We start from the raw sequence: 24,731 nt of genomic DNA, 5'->3' as shown, positions 1-24,731 counted from the left end.
TCGGGAGGCTGAGACAGGAGAATGGCGTGAACCCGGGAGGCGGAGCTTGCAGTGAGCCGAGATCGCGCCACTGCACTCCAGCCTGGGCTGGGCGACAGAGCGAGACTCCGTCTCAAAAAAAAAAAAAAAAAAAAAAGAAATACAATAGTTGTTGCCAGGAACCAGGGGAAGGAGAAAAAGGAGAGTTGTTGTTCAATGGATGTATGTTTTGCAAGATAAAGTTTAATGGCTTGTTGTACAACAATGTGCCATACAGTTACCACTACTATACACTCAAAATGGTTAAGGTGGTAAGTTTTATGTTATGTGTTTGATCACAATTAGAAAAACAAACAAAAGGCACAGGAAAGCAGATGGTGTCTGATGCTCCTCTTTGCCTAGCACACATATACAGTGGCTTATTGAATGGATGATGTAATTATTTCATAAAACATTTAAAAAATAGCCCTGCATGCAATTAATTAGACAGGACTATCCATGGCACCATTATCCACAAATGCTCCAGTGCTGCCTTCTTGGCTCCCTTTGCTAAATCTTCCTTGTGATCCTCATTGCTGTTCACTGTCCCCAGAAACGAATCCGTTGTGATACTGATCTGTGGTAATACAGAATTCTGTCTTGCCCCTCTGGAAACAAGCCCTCAGCCACAGAGAGGTTATCCTTCCTTGCAGAGAGGAAATATTTTCACAGGCGCAAACTCTGACTCTAGGCTCGATGCCCTTAAGAGCATTTTGTGTTGTGCTGTCATGGGGCCACCACCTCCTCTTTGTTCTGAATCAGGACCTTGGGCTACCCTTTGATTTATAGATGAGTCAGCTTCTTCCCTTTCTTTCCCCAGAATGGTAGACAAGGGTTCAGCCCCTCTGGGGCCCATTTGTCCAGTCAGGGTCAGGCCACCATGCCTGGAGGAATGTGGAAATTTGGAGAGGGTCCAGGGCCGGCCACCACAGTGATGAAAGGACTGGAAACCAAGGCAAACAGCGGGCTCAGGGAGCCTCTGCAGGACCTACAATGGCTTCCAGGAGGGAGGCCCCCATGATGCTGGCGACAGCATCCAGCTGCTTCCTCCTCTCCTGAGGGGCCCAACAAGGGGGAGATGCTTAATTGTGCTGAGGATGGAATTCGGATTAACAGCTTATGCCATGAAGAAGTTTAACACAAAAGTGGGCTCCTTAGAGAGGCGACAAAAACACTTTGCCTAGTTCCTTAAGGAAAACCTGTTTCCCCTGGGATAAAATACACATGAAACCCTCAGCTTTGCAGCATGTGACCCAAAGGAAGCCCTCCATAAGCGATAGCTAGTATTACTTTCCCTTCTTGGGCTTACGCTTTTATAATAAAAATCTTCATACAGTTTCTGATAGAAGTCAAGGGCAAGAGAAAGCCTATGAAGTCAGAATAGTGGCTCACTCACCAGGGGCAGAGGAACTGACTGGGAAAGGGTGCAGGGGTCTTTCTGGGGTACTGGCAATGGGGATGCATAAGTGTACATGAGTGAAAAAAACCCCACCAGGCTGTACACTCACAGCTGGGTGTGTTAAGTGCTTCAGTATTATACCGCATAGAAAAGTTTAAAGGAAAAACTGACAAAAACAAAATCTCTGCAGCAGTTAGAAATTCCTTTTGTGTTGAGTCTGATAAAACTTGCTGTGATGATGAAAATATTCTCTCTCTGTGCTTTCCAATAGAGTAGCCAGTAACCATTTGTGATTATTGAGCCATTTAAATGTGGCTAATATGACTAGAAAACTGAATTTCTAGTTTAATTTGGATACATTTGAGTTTAAATAAGTACACAGGGCTGGTGGCTACCTTACTGCACAGCATAACTCCAGGATCTCAGGAGTCTCAAAGGCAAAGACTTCACTTTTTATCTCCCTCAAAGCACCCACGGATCAGAATACATCATAGGTGCTTTGGAGGTCCAATAAATGACTAGTTAAAAATAACGTTTATTTCATAAAATGTAATATTACGTAGAGATAAATGGGAATGAACTACTGATACATACAACAGGGGTTAATTTCAGAAAACATTATTTTGAGTGAAAGAAGCCTTATATAAAAGAGCACACACTGTAGGATTCTATTTATATGAAATTCTAGAAAAAGCAAAAGTAATATATAATACAAATCACAGCAGTGGTTGTCTCGGGTGGGAGGAGTTGGCTGGAAAGAGACACAGGAGACTTTTGGGATGATGGAAATATTCTGTATTTCGGTGGGCATAGGGTTACACAGGTGTGTACAATTGTGAAAATCAAGACTGTAATTTTAAGATTTGTGTACTGTAAATTATACCTCAATTTAAGACACACACACACACACAAATACCTATGTAATGAATGAGATGTACAAAGCACTTTTCACATATGTTTTATTTTTCAATAGCCACACCTTGAGACAGACATTATTCACATTTGACAGATAAAGAAAATAAGAAGATAAGCCATTTGTCTAAGCAGTAGTCCAGAATAAGCAACCTCAAAGCCATGCACTTGTCACCATGCCCTCCAGCCTTCCTAACAGATCACTCATTCTCAGAGTGCCACCCCCTTCCCATGGCACCCCCAGGAGGAACTTACCAACACGCGGCCATCAGCCTTCGGCTGCCGGGCCAGGCTCACCCCCATCCACTCATCATCGCGGTCTTCCCGGCAGGTCTTTCCGCAGGACGTGCCCCGATTCTTCCCTGGAGAAAAAGGAGAAGAGCCAGACTTGGGTTGAGGAGTGATGTTCTGCTGGCTGCTTTTCAAAGGGTGATCCAAGCCCCATGTTTATTACCCATGAGGAAATAAGGAACTTTCCACAAAATGTAAATCAACTCCATCACTATGTACTATAGTTTGATCCAGACAACTGTTTTTTCACATAGCAAGGCTTTCTTTTTCTTTTACTTTTCGTTTTGTTTTTTTTTTTTTAGTTTTTTTGTTTTTGTTTTTTTTTGAGACAGTCTCTTTCTGTCGTCCAGGCTGGAGTTCAGTGGCACAATCTCAGCTCACTGCAACCTCTGCCTCCCAGGCAGAGGTGACTGTCCTGCCTCAGCCTCCCAAGTAGCTGGGATTACAGGTGTGTGCCACCACATCCCACTAGGTGTGCGCCACCACATCCCACTAATGTTCATATTTTTAGTAGAGATGGGTTTTCACCATGTTGCCCAGGCTGGTCTCAAACTCCTAACCTCAAGTGATCTGCCCACCCCAACCTCCCAAAGTGCTGGTGTTATAGGCATGAGCCACTGTGCCCAACCACATGGCAAGGCTTTCTCAAGGAAAGAGGCAGGGCCTTGATTTATGTTATGAAGCAAGCTCCTTAATTTGTTATGCACCAGTAACAAACAGTTCACAAGCCTCTTTTTCTGCTAAAGAAAATCACAATAACTCTTTATTTAAAAAATAATTAGAAGATCTTGGCGGGCACGGTGGCTCACGCCTGTAATCCCAGCACTTTGGGAGGCCGAGGTGGGCGGTTCACTTGAGGCCAGAAGTTCAACACCAGCCTGGCCAACATGGCAAAACCCCATCTCTACTAAAAACACAAAAATTAGCCGAGGGTGGTAACATACACCTGTAATCCCAGCTACTCGGGAGGCTGAGGCAGGAGAATTGCTTGAACCTGGGAGGCAGAGGTTGCAGTGAGCCGAGTTTGCGCCACTGCACTCTAGCCTGGGCGACAGAGCAAGACTCTGTCTCCAAAACAAACAAACACAAAAAGCAAAAAACAAACAAACAAAAAAAATTAGAAAATCTTGATGCAAAAAGACTTCGGAGAAAGAAATGCTTGCAGTGATGATTATAACAAAATAGCTCCTTTGTACTGATGTGCCAAGCACAGTTCTGTGTACTCACCCGTGTTGTCTCACTTAATCTTCTCAAGACCATTCTCGTGAGGTAGGTATCTCAGTCCTGATTTTGAAGATGGGGGAACTGAGGCCCAAGAAGCTATAGGACATTCCCAATCAGTCCCAGCTGGGCTTTGAACCCAGTCAGAACCATCTGATTCCAAAGATCTTGTATTTTCTGCTAGATCAAAGTGAGCTTTCACTTTTTATTTTTTTATCTTTTTGGAGACAGAGTCTCAGCTCTGTCACCCAAGCTGGAGTGCAGTGGCACAATCTCAGCTAACTGCACCCTCGACCTCCTGGGCTCAAGTGATCCTCCTACCTCAGCCTCCTGAGTAGCTGGGTCTACAGGCATGCATCACCACATTCAGCTAATATTTATATTTTTAGTAAGGATGGACTTTCACCATGTTGCCCAGGCTTGTCTTGAACTTCTGGGCTCAAACAATCTGCCCACCTCAGCCTCCCAAAGTGATGGGATTACAGGTGTGAGCCACCATGCCCAGCCCAAAGTGAGCTTTTAAAAACATCCATCTGATCATATCTTTCCCTGGTTAAAATGTAATACCCAAAATTGATTTCAGTGGCCTCACCACTCAAATACAGAATAAAATTCCGGCACCTTCCCACATGGCCTGGCCCCAGGCTGCCTTGCTGCCCTCCTGTGCTCCACTCTCCTGCCTCCCTCTCCAGCTGCACAACCTCACTCTGTGCTTCCAAATGGCACCTCTGTTTGGAGGTTGTGCTTCCTGCACTTGCCCAGCTAATGACTATGCATCCTTCCAATCATGTCGAAAGGTCCCAGACCTTTCTTGAACCTCCAATCTAGATCAAATCAAATACTCACCTTCCCTCTGGTCTTTTCTCTCTCAATTACTTGTCTTAATATCTCTTTTGCCCACTAATTTATGGGGCTCGGGATGGCAGGATCCTTGTTTGTTTTGTTCATTGGTGTATCCCAGTGCTTAATAACTATTACGTACTCAATACATGTTTGTTGGAGAGAGGGAGGGAGGGAAGGAGGGAAGGATGGATGGGTGGGTGAATGATCAGGCCATCCTGGGAAGAAGATGAGCAAGGTGTAAGGGTACAGAACCTATTTCCATCACAGCAGTAATGGTCACCCACCTCGAGCCATGTCCAGTTCGGTGCATCTCCGGTCAGGGTTGGTGTGAACACGGCACTTAAACACAGCCCCAGGAGACTTCACTGAAGGGCTGTATTTGGAATCTGCCTTTGGTGCACCCACAAGGACCCTGCAGCAAGAGAAAAAGGCATTCTGTCACAACCTAGAGTAAGAAAATAGGAGGCAGATGGCTAAGTATTCACCCAACCACGGGTGGGCTCTCTGAGCGCTCGCTTTGAAAATCATATTATTATACTTTTCTGTGTAGGCTTGGGGGAGAGGTCCTAAAGTGAAACCTGTTAGATCTTCCCCAGGCACATTAAAGCTTAAGGAGGCTGAGTGTGGTGACTCATGCCTGTAATCCCAGCATTTTGAGAGGTTGAGGTGGGTGGATCGCTTGAGCCCAGGAATTCCAGACCAGCCTGGGTGACATGGCAAATCCCATCTTCACGAAAAATACAGAAAAAAAAAAAAAAAAAAACCGGCCAGACATGGCAGTGCACGCTTTTAGTCCCAGCTACCCAGGAGACTGTGATGGATGGGTGGGAACACGTACAACCAACAAAAGGTTCCTATCCAAAATCTATTTTAAAAACTCCTCGTTGATGAATAAGAAAAATACAGACAAGTCAATAGAATAGGCCAAAGACAAGCATAGATACTTCACAAAAGAAGCCAAATGGCCAATAAATGCATGAAAAGGTGCTCAACTATGTTAGTTATCAGAGAAATTCAAGTTCATATCAACCAGAAGGCTCAAACCAAAGAGACTGAAAATGCCAAGTGCTGACAAGGATATAGAGTAACTAGAACACTCATAAACTGCTGGTGGGAGTATAAGCTGTTAAAGCCACTGGGAAAACTAATCAACAGTTCCTAATAAAGCTGAACATGCACCTACCCTTTGACCCATTTCTAGGACTATACCTAATAGAGATGCATACATTTCTACCAGGAGACATGCAAAATGTTTGAAGCTGCATACACAATATCAAAACAAAGGCCGGGCGCGGTGGCTCAAGCCTGTAATCCCAGCACTTTGGGAGGCCGAGACGGGCGGATCACTAGGTCAGGAGATCGAGACCATCCTGGCTAACACGGTGAAACCCCGTCTCTACTAAAAAATACAAAAAAAAACTAGTCGGGCGAGGTGGCGGGCGCCGGTAGTCCCAGCTACTCAGGAGGCTGAGACAGGAGAATGGCCCGAACCCGGGAGGCGGAGCTTGCAGTGAGCTGAGATCCGGCCACTGCACTCCAGCCTGGGCGACAGAGCGAGACTCCGTCTCAAAAAAAAAAAAACAAAAAAAAACAATATCAAAACAAAACAAAACAAAACAAGAAGAAACCCAAAGGCCCATCAGTGCTAGAGTGGATAGGTAGGTAAATCATGGTACAGCAATACAACAGAATTCTATGCAGCACTGGGAGGCCGAGGTGGGCAGATTGCCTGAGTTTAGGAGTTCAAGACCAGTCTGGGCAACATGGTGAAACCCTGTCTGTACTAAAATACAAAAAATTAGCTGGACGTGGTGACAGGTGCCTGTAACACCACCTACTTGAGAGGCTGAGGCAGGAGAATCACTTGAACCCAGGAGGCAGAGATTGCAGTGAGCTGAGACCATGCCACTGAACTCCAGCCTGGGCAACAGAGTGAGACTCTGTCTCAAAAAAAAAAAAAAGAATTCTATGCAGCAATGAAAACAAATGAATAGCATTCAACTGCAACCACAGACATGAATTTCACAAATACAATACTGAACAAAAGATGCCAGATACAATAGCATACTCACTATCTGATTCCATTTATCTAAAGTTCAAAAGCAGATGAAATTTAACTATAGTGTTAGAAGGTAGGATAATGGTTACCTCTGGAGAGGAGAAAGCGAGGTCATAATTAGGAAGGGGGATTGCTGGGGGTGCTGATAATGTTGTCATTCAACCTCAGTGACATTATACAAATTTGTGATAGCTGTATATGATATGGACACTTTCCTGGATGTGTTACATTTCAATAACAAATAGAAAATTTAGAGATGCTATTTCTCTTCTGTCTCCCCTCCTCCTCCTATTCCCCACCACACACACAGCATGGGCATTTAGAGGTAAACAGGAAAAAAAACAGCAGCAGTATGGAATTACAAACTGTATCCTCTCTCCCACTGCAAAACAGGAGCAAGAATGAACCGCTGCATCCTCCATCTTGAACTGAAAAGCTGCCGAGGTTGGGCCATCCCCAGCAGGAGCATCCCCCGGCTACAGGAGAGCAGGGGCAAGACCTACCCAGAAGACAGAAGAGGCAGGTGTGGGCCTGTGTGAGTGCAGAACATGGGGGAAATGGCAGTAAGACCCCCTCCAGATGTTACAAAAATAATTCTGACCTACAGTTTTGTGCATTGTTTCTGGAAAGTAGTCAGCAGAAGATCTATAGCAAAGAATACCAAACAATACTAATGAGGCACGATTTGTGCTGAGCTACAAGCCATTTGGAAAATGTCTTGAACAATGAGACTTTAAACAAAATCCACACTGATGTTCAAAGAGTAGAAAATGCCAAGCCACTGCTCAGTGAGAACGGGCGTTGTTCTGTATCTCCAGCAGCCTAGAAAGGAGAGGGAATTCACCTCGCAAGGGTTTCGTATCATGAAATAAATCATCTCCCACATGCCTTGAAATAGAGTGCGTTATATATTATGTATTTGTGGAAAAGGTGTTGAGCAGAAGTTAGGATGAGCCTGCACAGCTTCCCTGGGGATGTGGAAAGCTGACCCAGACTCCCCTCCCTCTGCCCTGAAAGCCACCTTCATCTTGGGATCTCAGTCATTCACTGCACCCTGGTCTTAGAATGCTGCTGCTCCTGCTGCAACATTCCGGCTAGGCAAAGGGGCAGACAAACAAGGCCTCCACATCATACAACAGAAGTCTGAGGCCCTCAGAGGGGACTCCAGCAAAGGCTGGCAGATATCACAAGGGACATCGTCACTAACCTGGCTCAGAGACATGGTGTCAAGGTTCATGGGCTGTGTGTGAGCCCCATCCTAATTCCCACTGCCCTGAGTTCAACACCTAGAACCTGAAGAATCAGAGAGAACAAAGAGCCAGGGAGACCCACCCTCACTGGAGTGTCTCCTTCCAGGTCAGTCTTGGAGGGTCTGTATCTGATTCCATGAGGAAGATGCCCCACCGGGGAGTGAGAGAAGCAAGGCTCCCAATGGTGCAGGAACCCAGGCTGTCCTGTGGCCCCTCAATAATGCCCTGGGATGCTCCTCCCCAGGTGTTTGCTGGGCACAACTGCAGAATTCCCAAGCAGAAGTAGGGCTGGAACCTACAGCCCTCTGGAAATCAAAGCAAGCACTTTCCCAAACACACCACATCGCCTCCCTCACCCACACAAGAGCAGTTTGGCTGGTGCCTGTCTGCTCTAACTCAAATGCACAATGACATACAAAACAAAACTCCAGTGAGAAGAAAGCCACATTAAGGGATCAATTTTCCCCCTTGCTCTGGGGGCTGAGCTTTAGAGCAACTGGGGTAAGTCAAGGATTGCACTCTATAAGACCAGTTGTTTTCACAGGTGAGAAGAATTAGCAGTTTGCCCTGTCTAAACTGCTGAAACATCCTCAGCCTTTCCACAGGTCAGGTTCTAAGCCTTGGGGAGCATAAAATACCTCTTCCACTCAAAAACCCCAGGGCCACAAAGCTGCGTTCAAAAATTACCACCAACTCCAAATTTACATCAGCACAGTGACTAGTCGCCACTTGTAATTTATTTTACAAAAATCACAAAAAAATTAACAAGAGTGAGAATTCATCATGTCCAAGGGAAGGGAAATGGCTGCAAGAAACAACAGGTCCTCCCTCCACTGGGTCCCCCAAACTGGCATTGGAACCCTGGAAATTTCAGATAATGCCATTGCTCCCAATTCATAGACACAGATTCATAGGCTATCTAAGCAGGAGGGGACCCTGGAGAGCTTAATTCCCAGGCAGTGCTTCCTCCAGCCTAGAGCCAAGACTGAGAGGGACAAAGTTTACACCAAAATCTAAAGTGGAAAGGAACCTGCTGAATTATTATTTCTTTCCAAGCCCAAGGTACTCAATGGTTCTAACAACAATGGCTGATTCAAACCCTGATAACAACCTTTCAGTTCAAAACTTCTGATCAGCTGGTCAGACGAAAGGTTTTTCCCAAATCCTGTGCAATGGAAAATGAGGCTAGAGATAAGGGGGCATGCACACACACATGCACGACACTCACGGGGTGGCACACGGGAATGTGTTTGTATCTATGTGTGTACAGAACATCGTGGCTTCCTCCACAGGCAGCACTGCTCTGTACCTAGGCCACCGTCCAGCAAGACTGCACCGCAGGCCAGCCCATGAGTGAGTCTTTTCTGAAGTTAATTCAGCTGGCTGTTTACCAGGCTGATCCCAAGGGATAAAGAGATTACCGTGGCCCAGAGTTCAGAACAAGCCACTGAAAAGATGCCATCTGCAGAGTTATAAAAAGGCATCCTAGCCACTTCAAACATCGCCCCAACTCTCCTGGTACTCTCGAGAAGCCAATGTTCCTTTCCACTACAGTTACCACATAAAAGGGCCTGAGCGTCCCCACCAACAGGCTGCCATCAACAAAGCATCAAGCTACTTCTCTGCTTTGCTTGCTACTTCAAGTGTGGTCCTCAGACCAGCAGCATGGGGAACACCTGGCACTTGTCGGAAATGCAGAATCTTAGGCCCCAGCCCATTAAATCAGTGCATTTTAACAAGCTCTCAGGTGATTAACAGTTTAAGAAGTACTATGTAACCACCCAAACTGAGTAAAAATAACTATGTTCATTTGGAGCCAGTAGAAGAGACTGCCCTTCAGAAGCAAGGCTCTTCTTCTATCCCATCCCCAGTTAAAGATGCCACAAACTTCAAAGGCCCTTTTTTTTTTTTTTTTTTTTTTTTTTTTTTTTTTTTTTGAGACGGTGTCTCACTCTCTTACCCAGTCTGGAGTACAGTGGGGCAATCTCTGCTCACTGCAACCTCCACCTCCAAGGTTCAAGTGATTCTCCCGTCTCAGCCTCCCTAATAGCTGGGTACTACAGGCACACACCAACAGGTCCGGCTAATTTTTGTATTTTCAGTAAAGACAGGGTTTCACTCTATTGGTCAGGCTGGTCTTGAACTCCTGACCTCAGGTGATCCACCTGCCTCAGCCTCCCAAAGTGCTGGGATTACAGGCCTGAGCCACTGTGCTGGCCTCATGGGCCTTTTAAAGTCCTCTCATCAATGCAAGACTCTAAATTTCTAATTAGGGCAACCAGCATGTAGCAGGCACATAGAGTGTGCAGCTGCTGGGTAAAGCTCATTATGGGCAGGATCAAATTTAGTCTTCACAGCAACCCTACGGGAGGTACTAATATTATCCCCATTTTACAGATAGGGAAGCAAGTGGCCAGAGGAGGTTAAGATGGTTATTCATGTTAAATGCCAAGCTGTAGCATGCACCCCAGTAGTCAAATACATCACCCATGCCCTATTCTACCCACCCTACATCAGCCTGAAAGAAGGAAAAGGGAACCAACAGGTACCCAGTGCCCCCTCTGGTGCCAGCTGCTCACATATGTAATCTCCACCTGAGAAAGCCCCAGTGAGCCTTTGAGGGCAGCTCTGAAGTGAGAACTGTGATATGAAAGCTCCGTCATGTCAAAGGGCATGCTGCGGTTTGGAAGTGAAAAGAAGACTTTCTCCTCCCCATCAGGCTCAGGTGACTCAAAACCTGAATTTCAATCACCTTGCTTTTCCAAAGCACTGACACTGCTGTCATGGTGTTAACCAGAAGTTTGCCTCTCTTAATAAGCAGTGCTTTGGAAGTGTGGGTGCATCGGTTCATCCACCAACACTGGTTATGTTCATAAGGGTGCTTTCTTGCTCATGGCCAACCTGTCAGGCAGCCTCTCATGTGTTTTCCACTTGGAGATGCTGGGTCACACCGCCAGTAAGTGGCAGAGCTGGGATTTGAACCCAGAGTGTCTGTGTCCAATGGCATGGTCTTTCCAGCCTCTCCAAACTCCCTCCTGGTGTGGCAGTTTAAGTGCCCTGCATTTTTCCAACAAAGCCGCTTTCTGAGCTCCCTGTGTGTGGTCAAGCTGTCTGTGAAGGCTCCATTCCAGTCGCCCACCTCGCTCTGAACCTGTCTCACGTTTTGAGGGTAATCTGCAGGTAAATTCTCTGGAGAGCGGGTGACAGAGAAGGACTGAACCACAGCTGCCTCCTTGGGCAGGACTGAGAACTGACAGTGTCTCAAAGATTCCCTCCCTCCCCACAAATGCCACAGCAGCAATTCCACAGGCGAAATTATAGCCAGATCGAGGACAGCAACTGGGGATTAAAAACTTTAAACCCATTAGGTTTGCTTTTGGGCATTTGATCCCAAAGCCAAAGCTTCCCCAGGGGCCTACGTTTTGGTTACATGAGTCAAATTCTTCACTGTGTGTCCACCACGGGGAAACCCCAGGAATTATCCACATCCCTTACTGGGCAGAAAGCAGCCCAGGCTTGAGTAAAGGAAGAGCTGGTGTCGGGATAGCCACCTCTGACCACACCAAACTCTTCATTTCCAGAGAGAGGGGACTCACTAGGGACCAATGCTTGCCCAATGGAGCCATGGGACCTGAAAGGCCTCATAAGCTCTTCTTATATTTGGGGAAACTGAGGCTCCTGGTGTTTAAGCAGTGGATACTGACTGCTTTCTAGGGTTTTAAGTCAGTAGTTCTACCTGGCTTCTAAGCTTTGTGGGAAAGTTATGCATGGTGATAAAGTGTAAGAAGCACAGGCAGTAACACAGGGTTTAAATCCTGCCTCTACTGCTGACAAGCCGTGTCTCTTAGACAAGTGTCTTAACTACTCCGAGCCTCAGTTTTCCTCTTCTGTAAAACAGGAGGAATAAACGTGTACCTAAGAAGGTTTCTTGTAAGGTTTAAGCAAAAGACTGTTTATAAAGCACTCAGCAAAGTGCCTGCTACAAAGTAGGTGTTCAAAGAAATGTTAGACTGCTGGGCAGTAGTAGGCCAAACACCTTGACACCAAACTCATCCCAGCTCCAACTCCTGGCAGCACCCAAGAGCTCACAGATCCTTAGAATTGCAAACGTTGTCAGAATCAAAATGGAGTCACTTGTGTTCAAAAAAAAACCCTGATAAATAGAGCTGTGGGAAGCCATGAAGGAAAGGTTTTCATGCATAAATAACTGATAACAAGAACTAGCACAAAAAAATCTGCAAAAACACAATCTTGCACAAAGGCCATCACAACCATACACACACACACACACACACACACACAAACCTTCTGTGAGGAAATCTACCTACCAACTCTCTGTCCAACCTCAAACTGGTGCCACCCTTGTTACTGATCACTGTATCCAAGGATAATTATCTCAAAACAATTAAGTAATCCTCATTTTTCCTTTAAAAGCCTTTGTTTTCCTTTACCTCCCTGAATATGCACACAGATTACTGCGACACATGCATTCCCACTGCAATGCCCTATTCCTGAGTAAACATTTTCCTTTAGAGAGCTTCTCTCTGTGTTTGCTATTTAGGTTAATAGAACCTTGGTCCCTTTTCTGGTGTGCTGGGCAGGAATTTATTCAGACTGTCACAGTAATTCAGGGATGGCCAAGATGCTTTCACCACCAATAATATATTACAAAAGTGGCCACAATTCCCTACCCTTCCTGTATCCCTGCTCTTTTCAGTGTGACTTTGCAGCTTCTCTTGTCAAGATATGAAATGTGTTTCTGCCTCCTCTTGATGTAGGCTGGCCCTGTGGCTTACATTGGCCAACAGAATGTGGCAGAAGGGGCATGGTTCGACTTCTGAGCTTAGGCTTCAAGAAATCATGCAAGCTTCTGATTGTTCTATTGGTACCCTACCCAACCACCATGTGTACAAGCCCAGGCTAGCTGCAAGAGGATGAAAGACACATGGAGCACAAATAAGTCCTTCCAGCTGAAGCCATCCTTTGCCAGCCAGCCAGTCAGCCAACCCAGAAGTTGACCACAGATGCATGGGTGAGTCCTGCAGAGAACAGAAGAACCACCCAGCTGAATCCAACCTAAGTTGCCAACCGCAGAATAAGCTTCAAGTGGTGGTTGATTTAAACCACTAAGTTTTGGGGTGGTTTGTTATGCAGCAATATTGTGGTGATAGAAAACAGATACATCATCAAGCTAAGGCATGCCACTTCTGAAGGAATCTGGACCGTGGTAACTGCATCACCCACTAATTTCTGCTAAGTCCAAACCAATTATCCAACTATGCAGCTGACAAATATTGCTATGGCTCCTCTAGCTACCTGGTCTCCTTTCCCTCCCTCAAAGGAATCTCACCACCAACCAGGACCACAGACTTTTACTGGGGGCCCTGAGATGGGACAGGCATGGTGGAGTGGTAGAATAAGCCCTGAAGAGTGTACCTGAAGTCACACCCAGGAGTGTGCCAGCTACAGCTATGTGACCTTGGACAAGTCCCCTGGCCACTCTGACCCTTCCTTTCCTTTTCTCTAAAACAAGGATAATAACAAATGCATGATCTCCCTCCCAAGGCAGTGATGAGGCACAAAAGGAAAAGGCAGATAAAAGTGTTTGGGGGACCATGCACCCCAGGATGGCCTGACTTGCAAGAGTAGATTATGGTATTTTATCTGCAAGGCCAAGAGCAGATATAAATGCTCTCTAAAGAAGCCCTTTTCCTTTCAGGGCCCTTCTCTTTTTTCCTTAGAAACCTGATACCTTGGACAGGGCCTTGATGGAGGTAGAGGTAGGGAGGGCAGCATGGCTAACCCTGAGAACAGTCAGTTTAGCATTAAATCAGTCCCACCTTGGTTCAAAGCACAACTCTGTAATTTACTTACTTGCTGGGTAACCTTGGACAAGTGACTTGGCTTCTCTGTGCTTCAGCAGTGGTAGCCCCCTCTGCATAAAGAGGACTATGAACACAGTGCTTCTGGCATATAGGAAGTATTCATAAAAGCCTGGCAATAATAATTTTTATCCTGGAGAGCCTAGGTTAGAGTAAATAAATGGAGGGAGAGGGGCACAATCCATACCACATAATGCTAAGTTAGAGAATGAAATAGTTGGAGTCCAGGCCTGGCTGGGAAAAGCAGAGGCACGGGGGCAGGGTCCCACCTTGGAGTGACATTGGTCCCCAGCTTGTGATTCAGGGAGTGAAGGGTCAGAGGCTGCTGCCCTGGCCTGGGGCTCAGGTCTTGACAGACACACTGAGGGGAGGCAGCTGGAGAAGGAGGTAAGGGAAAAGGACTGAGGTTTTCCTTCCACATCTGAAAGCATCAAGTGAACACTAAAGTCCAAGGGGTAGAGCGAATTACAGACTTCTGGCAGATCTAAGAAAAAGCCTTGATATCTTCTTGTTGGTTTCTTGTGATAATTCTTTTCAAGAGAAATATGGCAATACATTTACATTTTTTTAAAAAGTACCCCACCTTGGAACTGTAGACCTACCTCCTAGACTTATCTGGAGCCTGGGGTGGGAGCTGGAGCTCCCCATAACAAGGGTGGCCTCCCATCTGCTCCTTGGCTTTCCAAGAGCACAGAGAAGAAAGAGGCAGGCAAAATTCTAGGATTTACAATCCCAAAGATCTCCATTTAAAGTAGCCATCTCAGATCCTTTTTGGAAGCAGACGGGGTGTAAATGAATGCACAAAAATGCAGATTTATGTAGAGCATAACGAAAATGTTAGAGGCCACACATAATGAAGAGTGTGTCTATGTTAGAATATCTCATTCATTTCAGTGTTGAGTGTCAACACTCAAAGTTTGGTGAATAAATGAATGAATCAACAAAAACACTGAAAGAAAACTCAGCATCTCAAGTCAGGATGAAAAAGACCATTTGTTTCATAAATCAGATCAAGTAACAAGAGAGATAACTACTGACATCTATCAAGGGCTTACTGTATGCTGTGTTGTGCTCTGGGCTTTGCAGATATTATCTCATTTAATGCCCCCACCAACCTAATGAGGGATGTACCCTTATTACTCTTTGCAGAAAAGGAAACTGAGGTTCAGACAGCTGAAGTAGGTTCAGACAGCTGAAGTAATTGGCCAAGATCACACAGCTCCTAAGCAGAGGGCTGAGTAAGGCAGGCTGGGGGCAGGGCTAATGCTGGAGCCCACTCTCTTGGCCACCAGGCACTTGTGTATCTCAGCGGTGCCCCCTTTTATGGCATAAAAATCGTGGATCTGGTTGTTGCTGTGGAACCAGGGACTCAATGAAGGTAGAGACAGGAAGACCACCACTCAGTTTTATCTGGAACATCCACCCTCTAGGACCCATCCTGGTGCAAAAGACGTGCCAAGACCCTCTGCAGTGCTGCCTACTGGTGTGTACTGCACAACACCAAGTTTACTCTGGGGTCCGCATATATCACAGCACTTTGACACTAGATAGGATGGGGCAGGAAAGGGCATCTCCCAGGTGACCTTAACACACCAAGAGATCAGCTAAGATGGAGGAAATTTGTTTCATACTTTTTTATTTTTTAAGAAAATTTGGGCACATAGGTTGGGCGTGGTGGCTCATGCCTGTAATCCTAGCACTTTGGGAGGCCGAAGCGTGTGGATCACAAGGTCAGGAGCTCAAGACCATCCTGGTTAACACAGCAAAACCCCATCTCTACTAAAAATACAAAAAAAAAAATTAGCCAGGCATGATGGCAGGTGCCTGCAGTCCCAGCTACGCGGGAGGCTGAGGCAGGAGAATGGCGTGAACCCGGGAGGCGGAGCTTGCAGTGAGCCAAGCTCGTGCCACTGCACTCCAGCCTGGTTGACAGAGTGAAGACTCCGTCAAAAAATAAAAATAAAAAGATTTGGGCCCATAGTAGGTACATATTTATGAGGTACATGAGATATTTTGTTACAGGCATGTAATACGTAATAACCACAGCAGGGTAAATGGGGTATCCATCACCTGATGCGTTTATCCTTTATGTTACAAGTGATCCAATTGTACTCTTTTAGTTATTTTTAAATGTACGGTCAAATTATTGTTGACTATAGTCATCTTGTTGTGCTATCAAATACTAGTTCTTACTCATTCTTACTCATTCTTTCTAATTTTTTGTACCCGTTCATGCCTTTTATTAAATGTTCAAATATTCGGGGATACAAATCATCCTCTCACATATTGTTGGCCACCGGTGCAGCAAGTTTGACTCTTTAATAAAGTTACAAACCCAGGAGTGATTCTGAAACACTGGCCACCATGGCTACCTTCCCCAATTCAGAGCTTCCTAAATAAGTGGTGGGAGCCAGTAGAACTCAGAGTGGATGGGGGGATAGTAACAAAGCAGCCCCAGGAGGTTAGGGGGATACATGGAATACTGCAGAGTACTCCATCTTTCCTAGGACACTTCTGTCTTAGTGTCAGACAGACTTGGTGTGAGAGGAGGCCCTTCAAATGTCCCTGGCAGAATCATTGGGTCCCTGTTCGCTCAGTGATCAAACACCTCCAGAAAACAGAACCCTTGCATCCCCCCAAGAGTAGCCAGTGGGTCATGAATAAGCATCCCCAAAGGGAGCTGCAGAGAAGCTACTACTATTGCAATTCAATCACTTGTCCAGGAAAGCAGACAGAACAGAAATTCACAAGACAGATGTCTGAGCTCCCTGGGTTGGGGACTTCCCCCCAAACTCAGATTCTTGACTTCCTGAGAGGCAGTCAGCCTGGGTGGACAAAGGCACAGGCCTGTGCTCAACAACTCATTAGCCATGTAACTTGGGCAATGATGCCTCTGTGCCTCAGCTTCCCCTCCATGAATGGGGATAAAATGATAGCCAGCTGCTACAGACTGAATGCTTGTGTTCCCTCAAAATGTATACGTTGAAATCTTCACCCCAAGGTAATGTTATTTGGAGGTGGGGACCTTGGGAGGTGATTATGTCATGAGGATATAACCTATGAATGAATTAGTGCCCTTATAAATGTGGCCCCAGAGAGCTCCCTCACCCCTTTCATCGTGTGAGCTTAGAGTGAGGACACCACTGTCTATGAACCAAGAAACAGGCACTCACCAGACAGCAAATCTGCTAGGGCCTTGATCTTGGACTTCCAAGGCTCTAGATCTGTGAGAAATAAATTCTGTCATTTATGAGCAACCCAACCTATAACAGTTTGTTATGGCAGCCCAAATGGCTACCAGCTGAAAGGACTGTTGGGAGTATTAAATAAGCTAATGTGAGTACCTATGTAGATAGCACTTGACATCTACTAAATATTCAAAGATACACTGTTGCTGCTGGTGGTGTTATTGTTGCTTCCGTTGCTAATTTAAACTCAACACAGAAGTCCTTTTTGCTCAGAGCAGACATTAATGGACCAAGTGAGCCTGTGGTTTCAAAGACTGTAGATTTTTCCCAATCTTGCACTTACATTGGCTTTCTAGGACTCCCTCTGGCAAAAAGGAAGGTTGGGATAAAACATTTTATTCTGCTTTGGTTGATCACCAAATCCACTTGGCTAAAAGGATTTGCAGTTCAGAGAACTCGGTGGCTCAGTGTAAAGCAGAGCTCCTTTCTTCTGAAATCCATCACCTGTGACTTCTCCGACATCAGAAAGAAGCACCTTATCAGTCAGCTGGTGGCAAGATTGCTCGGGATTCTGTTTCTGGGCCAGTTCCAATGGCCCTACTGTCAATCCTAACACTCCACACACTGATTACAGAGGTATGAACAAAGACAGATGACTCCCAGCCACACTACAGGCCAAGGAGCACACCTCACACCCTCCCAACACAGTGATTCATGCGTGGCGGGCTCCAGGGCATCAATCGAGGCGTGGGTCACTTCATGCTGTTCAGCTGCAAGGGGGACTGTCAGTGACAGCCTCCAGCTGCAGCTTTCCTGGGATCTGCTGCAGGATTCCAGCTGAGGCTGTGCTCTTTCCAGACAGCTCCAGCCAATGCCTGACCCTGGCAGAGGACAGCCATTTCTTCCCAGTGGTCCCTGTTGAGTTGACTGAGACTTTAATCAGATCTGCATAGAGTCAGAGGCTCTCTCTGCCCCATCCAACTGCCCCATTTCTATTTCACAGGCAATACTCAGCCCCAACAATTCTCTCACACTCCTATCTCTGTCCTAGCATCTGCTTCCTAGGGGATGCAAACTGACACAAGCCCCCAGTGAATGTGCATTGATCTCTCAGGCTGGGGTGGGCCTTGAACAAGGCGTGTAACTCTGTAAGCCTCAGTTCCCCAAATAGCAAACTGGAAACCACTCACCAGGATGTCACAAAGACTACGCCTGTGAAAGCATCTGACCTCTTGTAGATACCCAGCAGATACTATCTGATGAAACTCATTTTGGTTCTTAAAATTACATGCAACCCTTTGAAAGCAAGGAATTTCAGAGAATACCATGGCTGCTTTTAACAAATGCAAAAACAACATTTTCCCTGGACAAATCACAATAGAAGTTATCAGGAGACCATTTCCTGAACAGCAGCATGTCACCAGGGAATCAGAGCTGGCTGGGGCCCGGCCCTTCACACTCTCACACTCAGGGCCATTAATGACAGGTTGAGACAAGACTGTCTTCTTGCCCTGGAAGGTTCTCCACTGGGTAAGACAGCTGCCTCTGCCCCCAGCCAGCATTCAGCACTAGCTCAGAAAACAGCACCCTTGCCAGCTTCTCCAGATCTTCAGAGAAATTTCCCAGAAACCCCGAGAAGATGCTTTTTGCATCCCCTTGGAACTCAGGCCTCATATATGTGCTGTCCCTTCTTGAGAGCTTGAGAAAGCAGGCTCTGCAGGGTGAGTGAGGACCAGGAACAAGGTCTGAAAATGCCATTTCCCCAGAAAAATTCCAACGAGGAAGCGGACCTACACCTTCCCCTAGAGTCTGGCACAGGACAGAGGAACTCTGCAAAGATGCTCACCACTGAGGTTATGAGAAGGCAGGGCTCCCACCACCATTTCTGGGTGTTTCCTCAGCAAGACTGGCAGGGTCGGGGGCAGCAGGGCCTATGATCCCAGGCCTCCCCTTCTAAATGTTTTCCCTACACAGGAGTTTCTCTTCTGCCCCTCTGAATAACCCACGCCTGCCTGAGGGCAAGCCTCTCCCCCACCAGAGCCTATATCTTAAATTTCATTTGAGACACACAACTAGAACCCCACAATTTTCTCACCTACCTGTCAGATTGTGAGCAAAAAGTTTTCATTCTTGAACCCCCAGCCCTAAATACAGATCAGGCCCTGCGGTGTTTTATGAGTGGAAAGACAATTCAACCTCTTCAGTAGACAATAATTTTTAGTTAGATGTAAGCATCCGTTTCAGTTTTAGTACTCACATATGCTATGGGTTGCTTTTGTTCTTTTTCTTTTTCTTACCTCTCCTTTTGATCCTTGTCTAGCCCTTTAAGACTTACATCATTGCTCTAAACCCATACTGCCCAGTAGAACTTTCCATGATGATGAAAATGTTTTCTCTGTGTTGTGTCCAATACAGTAGCTACTAGCCCCATGTGGCTACTGAGTACTTGAAATGTGGCAAGTGCAACTGAGAAGCTGAATTTTAAATTTTATTTTTAGTTAATTTACATAGCAATATATCTGGCTAGTGGTTGACTACATCAGACAGCTCACCAGAACTGTCTAGCTTGTTCTTTTAATTCTCAACCTTCATGCAAATTGAGGATGTCAGGTTCTCCTTGGCTTAGAATTGCCTCCTATTCCTCACTGAACAACACTCTGACAACCTTAACAAAGCAAAAAGCCCAGCACATCTATTTCCGAGCACTCGCTCTGTGCCTAAGCGCAGCCGTCTTGATGCGTCCCAGGAGAGGGAGCAGGAAGCACGTCTCCAGAAAGGAAGCCAGTGCACCCAACCACTTTGGACTCCGGGGCGTCTGGGGCAGAGAAGGAGGAGGGGACGGGGCGGAGTGTGAAAGACGTCCGCTCTGGAGGCTGCACGCCAGCCAGGCCGCATTTATTTATATCACAGGGTGTTACAGTTGTCAGCCCTGCAGCTGAGGAACTGGTCCATGTCTAAAGGAAGGGGACAGAAATCGGCTTTGTCCATGTTCCCTGGCACTTACTGTTGTTGTTCAAAGGATGCCAGAAGACTCAGGCAGTGGGAGCTATAGGAGAGGAAGCTGGCTCTGGACCGGCAGACACACTCTGGGTGTTATTAGAAAAAAAGAAAATTGAGTAACTTGCATGTTTGTATCCCAACTGATACAAACGTCATCTGGAACACTGTCCAGGATATTCTAGTCCATATAGCCATGGGGACAGTTCTTACTGCCCAGAGCACAGTGACAGCAGGACCACTCAAGCAGGTATACTGAGAGAAGCTGGGTCTGGGGCTCTGTGCTCAGTGTGATATGGCTACAGAGCTGGGTTCAATCACCAGGGCTGGGAAAAGCAAGATCACCCCCACACTTATACAGGGATCTAGGATCCTTCCATTAGTGACAATTTTGGTCTACAAAATAATTGAGAGAAATGCTCAGTTATGGGATTAGAGAAGTGCTAGTTCCACCAATAGAGCACATTCACATGCTTTGAGATATACACCCGCGGGTCCCTCAACATGGGAACACTCTGCTCTGCTGCCTGCAGAGTCCATGCTGACTTTGGGGTCTGGGCTCTCCCCCTACCACTTGCAGCACATTCTTCTCCCTCCCTTTCCCTAGAGACAACACATTTTTTCACCTGTAAAACAGGTGGTTAATTAGCATGAAGCAAACATCTTAGACTGCAAAATATTGAATTAAGTAACAAAGAATAATTTATTTGAGAAGAGAGACATAAGATACAAGGCTTAATTAACATATCTTCTTTTCCTTTCAAAGTTCTGCTATACTACTTTTCCCTTTCATGTCTATATTTTACCTTCCTCACTCATTTTGACGAGTATTTGTGATCCTTTTAAGTCACCCCCATGTAGGTTCTATACTCTTTCACTGCACTAGAGCAGCCCTTTGCAAAACTACTCCAAGCCTCCAGTGTCTTAATAAATTAATGTATTTTTCTAAAGTACACACACTTTACTGGCACTTTGGTAATACATAAAGAATGCCTTGAAGCTTCCATCCTCTCTGACCCACCAATTCTAAGTCCAGGAATTTATTCAAAGGAAATAATTAAGATTGTCCTCAAGGGTTTTGTTAAAGGTTGTTTACCCCTGCTGCTGTTTGCAATCACAAATAATTGAAAATGACTGACATGTCCCTCAAGCAGGGCTAGAAGATTCAGGGCTTAGGCACTTCTTAGTAGTAAGCGACCAATAACCAGTCACCAAGTCAATCAACCCACCCCAGAGTTGAAGTTAAGGTACAGACTGAGGACAGATTCAGAATTCACAGGACCTGATCTTATAAATTCAGGGTGACTAACTTTAAGAAAATTGACATAAAATTATCAAATTGGGAACAGGGCATTAATAGGGGTCTATGCAAGCAAGAACCCTTTGGGTTAAGTTTCAGCAGCCTTGCACAATAAGTCTGGCCTGTAGAGGAAAGAAGAAGGAGAAAGAAGATGCTGGAAGTCACTTACTTCAAAGGCCTTAGTTTACCAAGCCTGGATAAAAAATACATTCGAACATACATACAGCAAAAAATACATTCAAGGTCTAAGACAAAGAATATTGGGAAAAAAAGGAAAGAGAAAAAAAGGATGGGGAGGAAAACACTTGAAAACAACAGCATGAGAACAGAAATCAAGGCGACAACAAAATCTAAGAAAAAATTAAGTCAATGTGGTGGGTGGGGGAGTAAAACGAAGCATTATTTTTAGAAGATTTCAGTAAAGTTGGTGCCTGAACAGCTACAGGAACAAGCACTCCAACACAAAAAAGCAGCCAGCTTGTATCACAACAAGAGAGGGCACTTTTGAGCCCAGCAGCCCAGCTACATGGGTTCCCATGGACCCCTGAAATACCAGTCCCACATCTCAACTGGCAACAAGGATATGCACAGCATTATTGCCCAGCTCCACATCCCCTCCCTACCATTTACCCTGGGTAACAAGTTGAAGGCCACAATGTCTTTTCCTACACTGGCCAAATCTGCTCACAACAGCTTTTCTTTATCCCCTTTTTAAATCAAAGTAGGCTGAACACCTTTTCTCTGTCAGATCTGCTCTCGTCTCTACCCATTCCTTTCCCAGGCAGGGTGGCTTTGACCTGTGGCCCATGCAAATCCACAGTGACAGAGGCCTGGCCTCTCTCCCTCTAGCTGTCAAAGAGCTCTAAGGCACTTGAGCCAACCTCAGCCTGCAGATCACATACAATGCTCTGGCTGGCTTGGCTGCCTGCTCAGCTGCCGGCCCTTTCTCAGCAGCCCCCTGTCAGCAGTAGCCCTCCCATTTTTGACAGCGCTTCCCATGTGCTTGGTGCCTAGTGTGGGGATCTGGGATGTGTTCTTCAACCTCAGACCCTGAGTCTGCAAGACACAGAAAAATGTTCAGCCTGCTCTGCTTTAAAAGGGGAATTGGACAAGTGTAAGAACAGACACGCGGTCTTAAACCCAGCAACTGGAGTGAGAGAGGGGGATGTGGAGCTGGGCGAGAGCTATGTGAGGGCTTTGAAATCTGGTTCTCTTGGAGGCTGATCTCCTGAACAACATTATTCTTAGTGGGATGGTCTCGGAGTCCCCTTTTCCGGGAATGCTTTAGTATTGCGATCCACAAATCACCCTTTTCCATCAGCCTCTGTCCAATACAGAGCAGTGACTCTCCTGCATAACTTCATGCACCGGCAACAGTGACCTCGACCTCCCTGCCTGCCACCCCTAAGGACGCTCAGGCTGGTGACTACACAATAAAATCAACCCCAGCCTGGCTGTCACCTGGGCCCCCACTGAGGCATGACCTTGAACGGGAGAACTTCCTGCAGCCTAACTCTCTCTCCTATCAAGAAGTGACCACTATGTGGCTGTTCATTCCCTCGGGTCCAGAGGAAGTGGCCAGTGAGGGCACCAACCTCCCCTTAGTGCTTCTCTGCTGGCGTTGGGCACAAGCTCTGTACCACTCAGCTTATGGTGCTTCATGGGGGAGGGCCGCCCCCTTCTTCAGGCCCACCTCTTCGTACTCAGGAGACAGCTGGACCCCTTGGCCTCTATAGAAACACGTCTCTCTCTTAAGGCTTCTGGTGAAGGTCTCCAGGTCGAATGGCCCGTATGAGATGAGACTCAGGCTGCCGCAAGAAACACCTACCTGACCCACTGGCGGTGTCACTCGTAGGTGCTCCCTCACCCTCCTCTTCCCTATATCCCAGGAGCTTCTCCGCTTCACTTCCACCCAGGGTCTTGTAGGGGCGGGGTGGGAGGGGGTGGCTCTGGGCTCCCGTGCGCCCTAAGGGATCCCAGACACCCTGTCCCTGGGGAGCCCCACCCCGCGCAGCGGCGCTGTAGAGGCTATACTACTTCCTCAGGGGTTCCCCAAAATCGGGGAGAGGTGCAGCTCCAGTGCCCCGACTCCTCCAGGCCCTGCGAGGTTCAGGAAGCTCACCGGGCCAGCGGCGGCCACTCGGAGGCAGAGGAGCCAAGTTACTTTGCGATCCAGAGAGCGAAGCCGAGTCTGGCTGGGCGGCGGAGAGACAACTCTAGCGGCTCTCCCCGCACGCTCCGGGCTGGGACCCCGGGGAGGGGCCCGGACGCCCCCGTCCGCCTCCAGGCGCCGACCCCGACCTCAGAGGGCCCTGGACGGCGTCCTCCCTTCTCCCGCCTTCCCCCCGGCGGCCGAGCCGCGCGCAACAGAGACATTTAAATCGCCCCCTCGGGACGGCGGCATGGAGGAGGCCGGAAAGGCGGCGGCGGCGCTGGCCTGGGGACCAGGGCGGTGGCCGCGCGGGCCAGGGTCGCGGAGCTGGGCGGGCACTCACCAGCGCGTGTTGTCGTGGAAATGCTCCAGAACCGCGTAGCCGAAGAACGAGTCGGCGGGGCCCTGGAAGTGCACCGGACGCTGCGGGTCGAGGTTGTAGGCGCCCGCGGGGATCCCCGCGACCACCAGCGCCAGCAGCAGCGCGCGGAGCCCCCCGGCGCCCCTCGGCGCAGCCGGGCCGCCCATCCCTAGCCGGCCGCCGCCGCCTTCCCCTCTGCCCGGCGAGCAGGGCGCCGAGCGCGCGGGCCGCGGGGTCAGCCGACGGCCGGGAAGCTCCCCGGGGCGGGAGCTCTGCGCCTGGACACGGGCGGGATGCGGGCGTCGGGCCCGGCACCGGGGCGCGGACGGCGAGCTGAGCGGGCGCTGAAGGCGAGCACAGGGACGGCCCCGAGCGGTGGGCGTCCTCAGTCCGCCCGAGAAGTCTGCGCGAGCGGGTCCCGGGCCGGGCGGCGCTGGACTGCGGAGGGGCGCGCCCGCAGGGTGGGCGGCCCGGGCGGCAGCGGCTGGACGGCGCGGCAGCGCCCCCTGCGGGCTGCGAGCCCTGCGCGCACTTCCCGGGCGGGAGTCAGCCTCGGGGACCCGCCGAGGCGCCCGGAGCTGCCCCCTCCCCGCCGCGCACGGGGCGCTCGGGTTCCCGGAGATAAAGCTGCTGCCCTCCGCCACTACAGGCTCTGCCGGCCCTAGTGGGCCTGTCTCCCTGTTTTTGTCTCTCTTTCCCTCCCTGTCTCACAACCAGTAAGATCCAAAGCAACCCCGGTGAAAGACAAGTTTAGACTCCAGATTCTAGCCCTGCGCATCCTCTGCTCCTTCACCCAGTTGTGAGATAAGCTGTAGGAGCAGTGCTCAGTAAACGCCCGCTGTTGTTCATAACAATAGT

General features: G+C 47.8%; 1 protein-coding gene across 1 annotated transcript in view; it reads right to left on the bottom strand.

The window, feature by feature from the left end:
* Nucleotides 1-24,055, bottom strand: part of LOC105480186 (integrin subunit alpha 9) — a 387,973-nt gene extending 363,918 nt beyond the window's left edge. The window contains exons 1-3 of the mRNA XM_071091443.1: nucleotides 23,856-24,055; nucleotides 4,969-5,096; nucleotides 2,585-2,691 (exon numbers count right to left, since the gene is read on the bottom strand). Coding sequence (XP_070947544.1) covers nucleotides 2,585-2,691; nucleotides 4,969-5,096; nucleotides 23,856-24,040 — 420 coding nt within the window. The 5' untranslated portion in view covers nucleotides 24,041-24,055. The remainder of the gene's footprint in view (nucleotides 1-2,584; nucleotides 2,692-4,968; nucleotides 5,097-23,855) is intronic.
* Nucleotides 24,056-24,731: the final 676 nt, after the last annotated feature.

Source organism: Macaca nemestrina, chromosome 2 (assembly GCF_043159975.1).
Source record: "Macaca nemestrina isolate mMacNem1 chromosome 2, mMacNem.hap1, whole genome shotgun sequence".
Lineage (NCBI taxonomy): Eukaryota > Metazoa > Chordata > Mammalia > Primates > Cercopithecidae > Macaca > Macaca nemestrina.
This window is presented reverse-complemented; position numbering and strand designations above follow the sequence as displayed.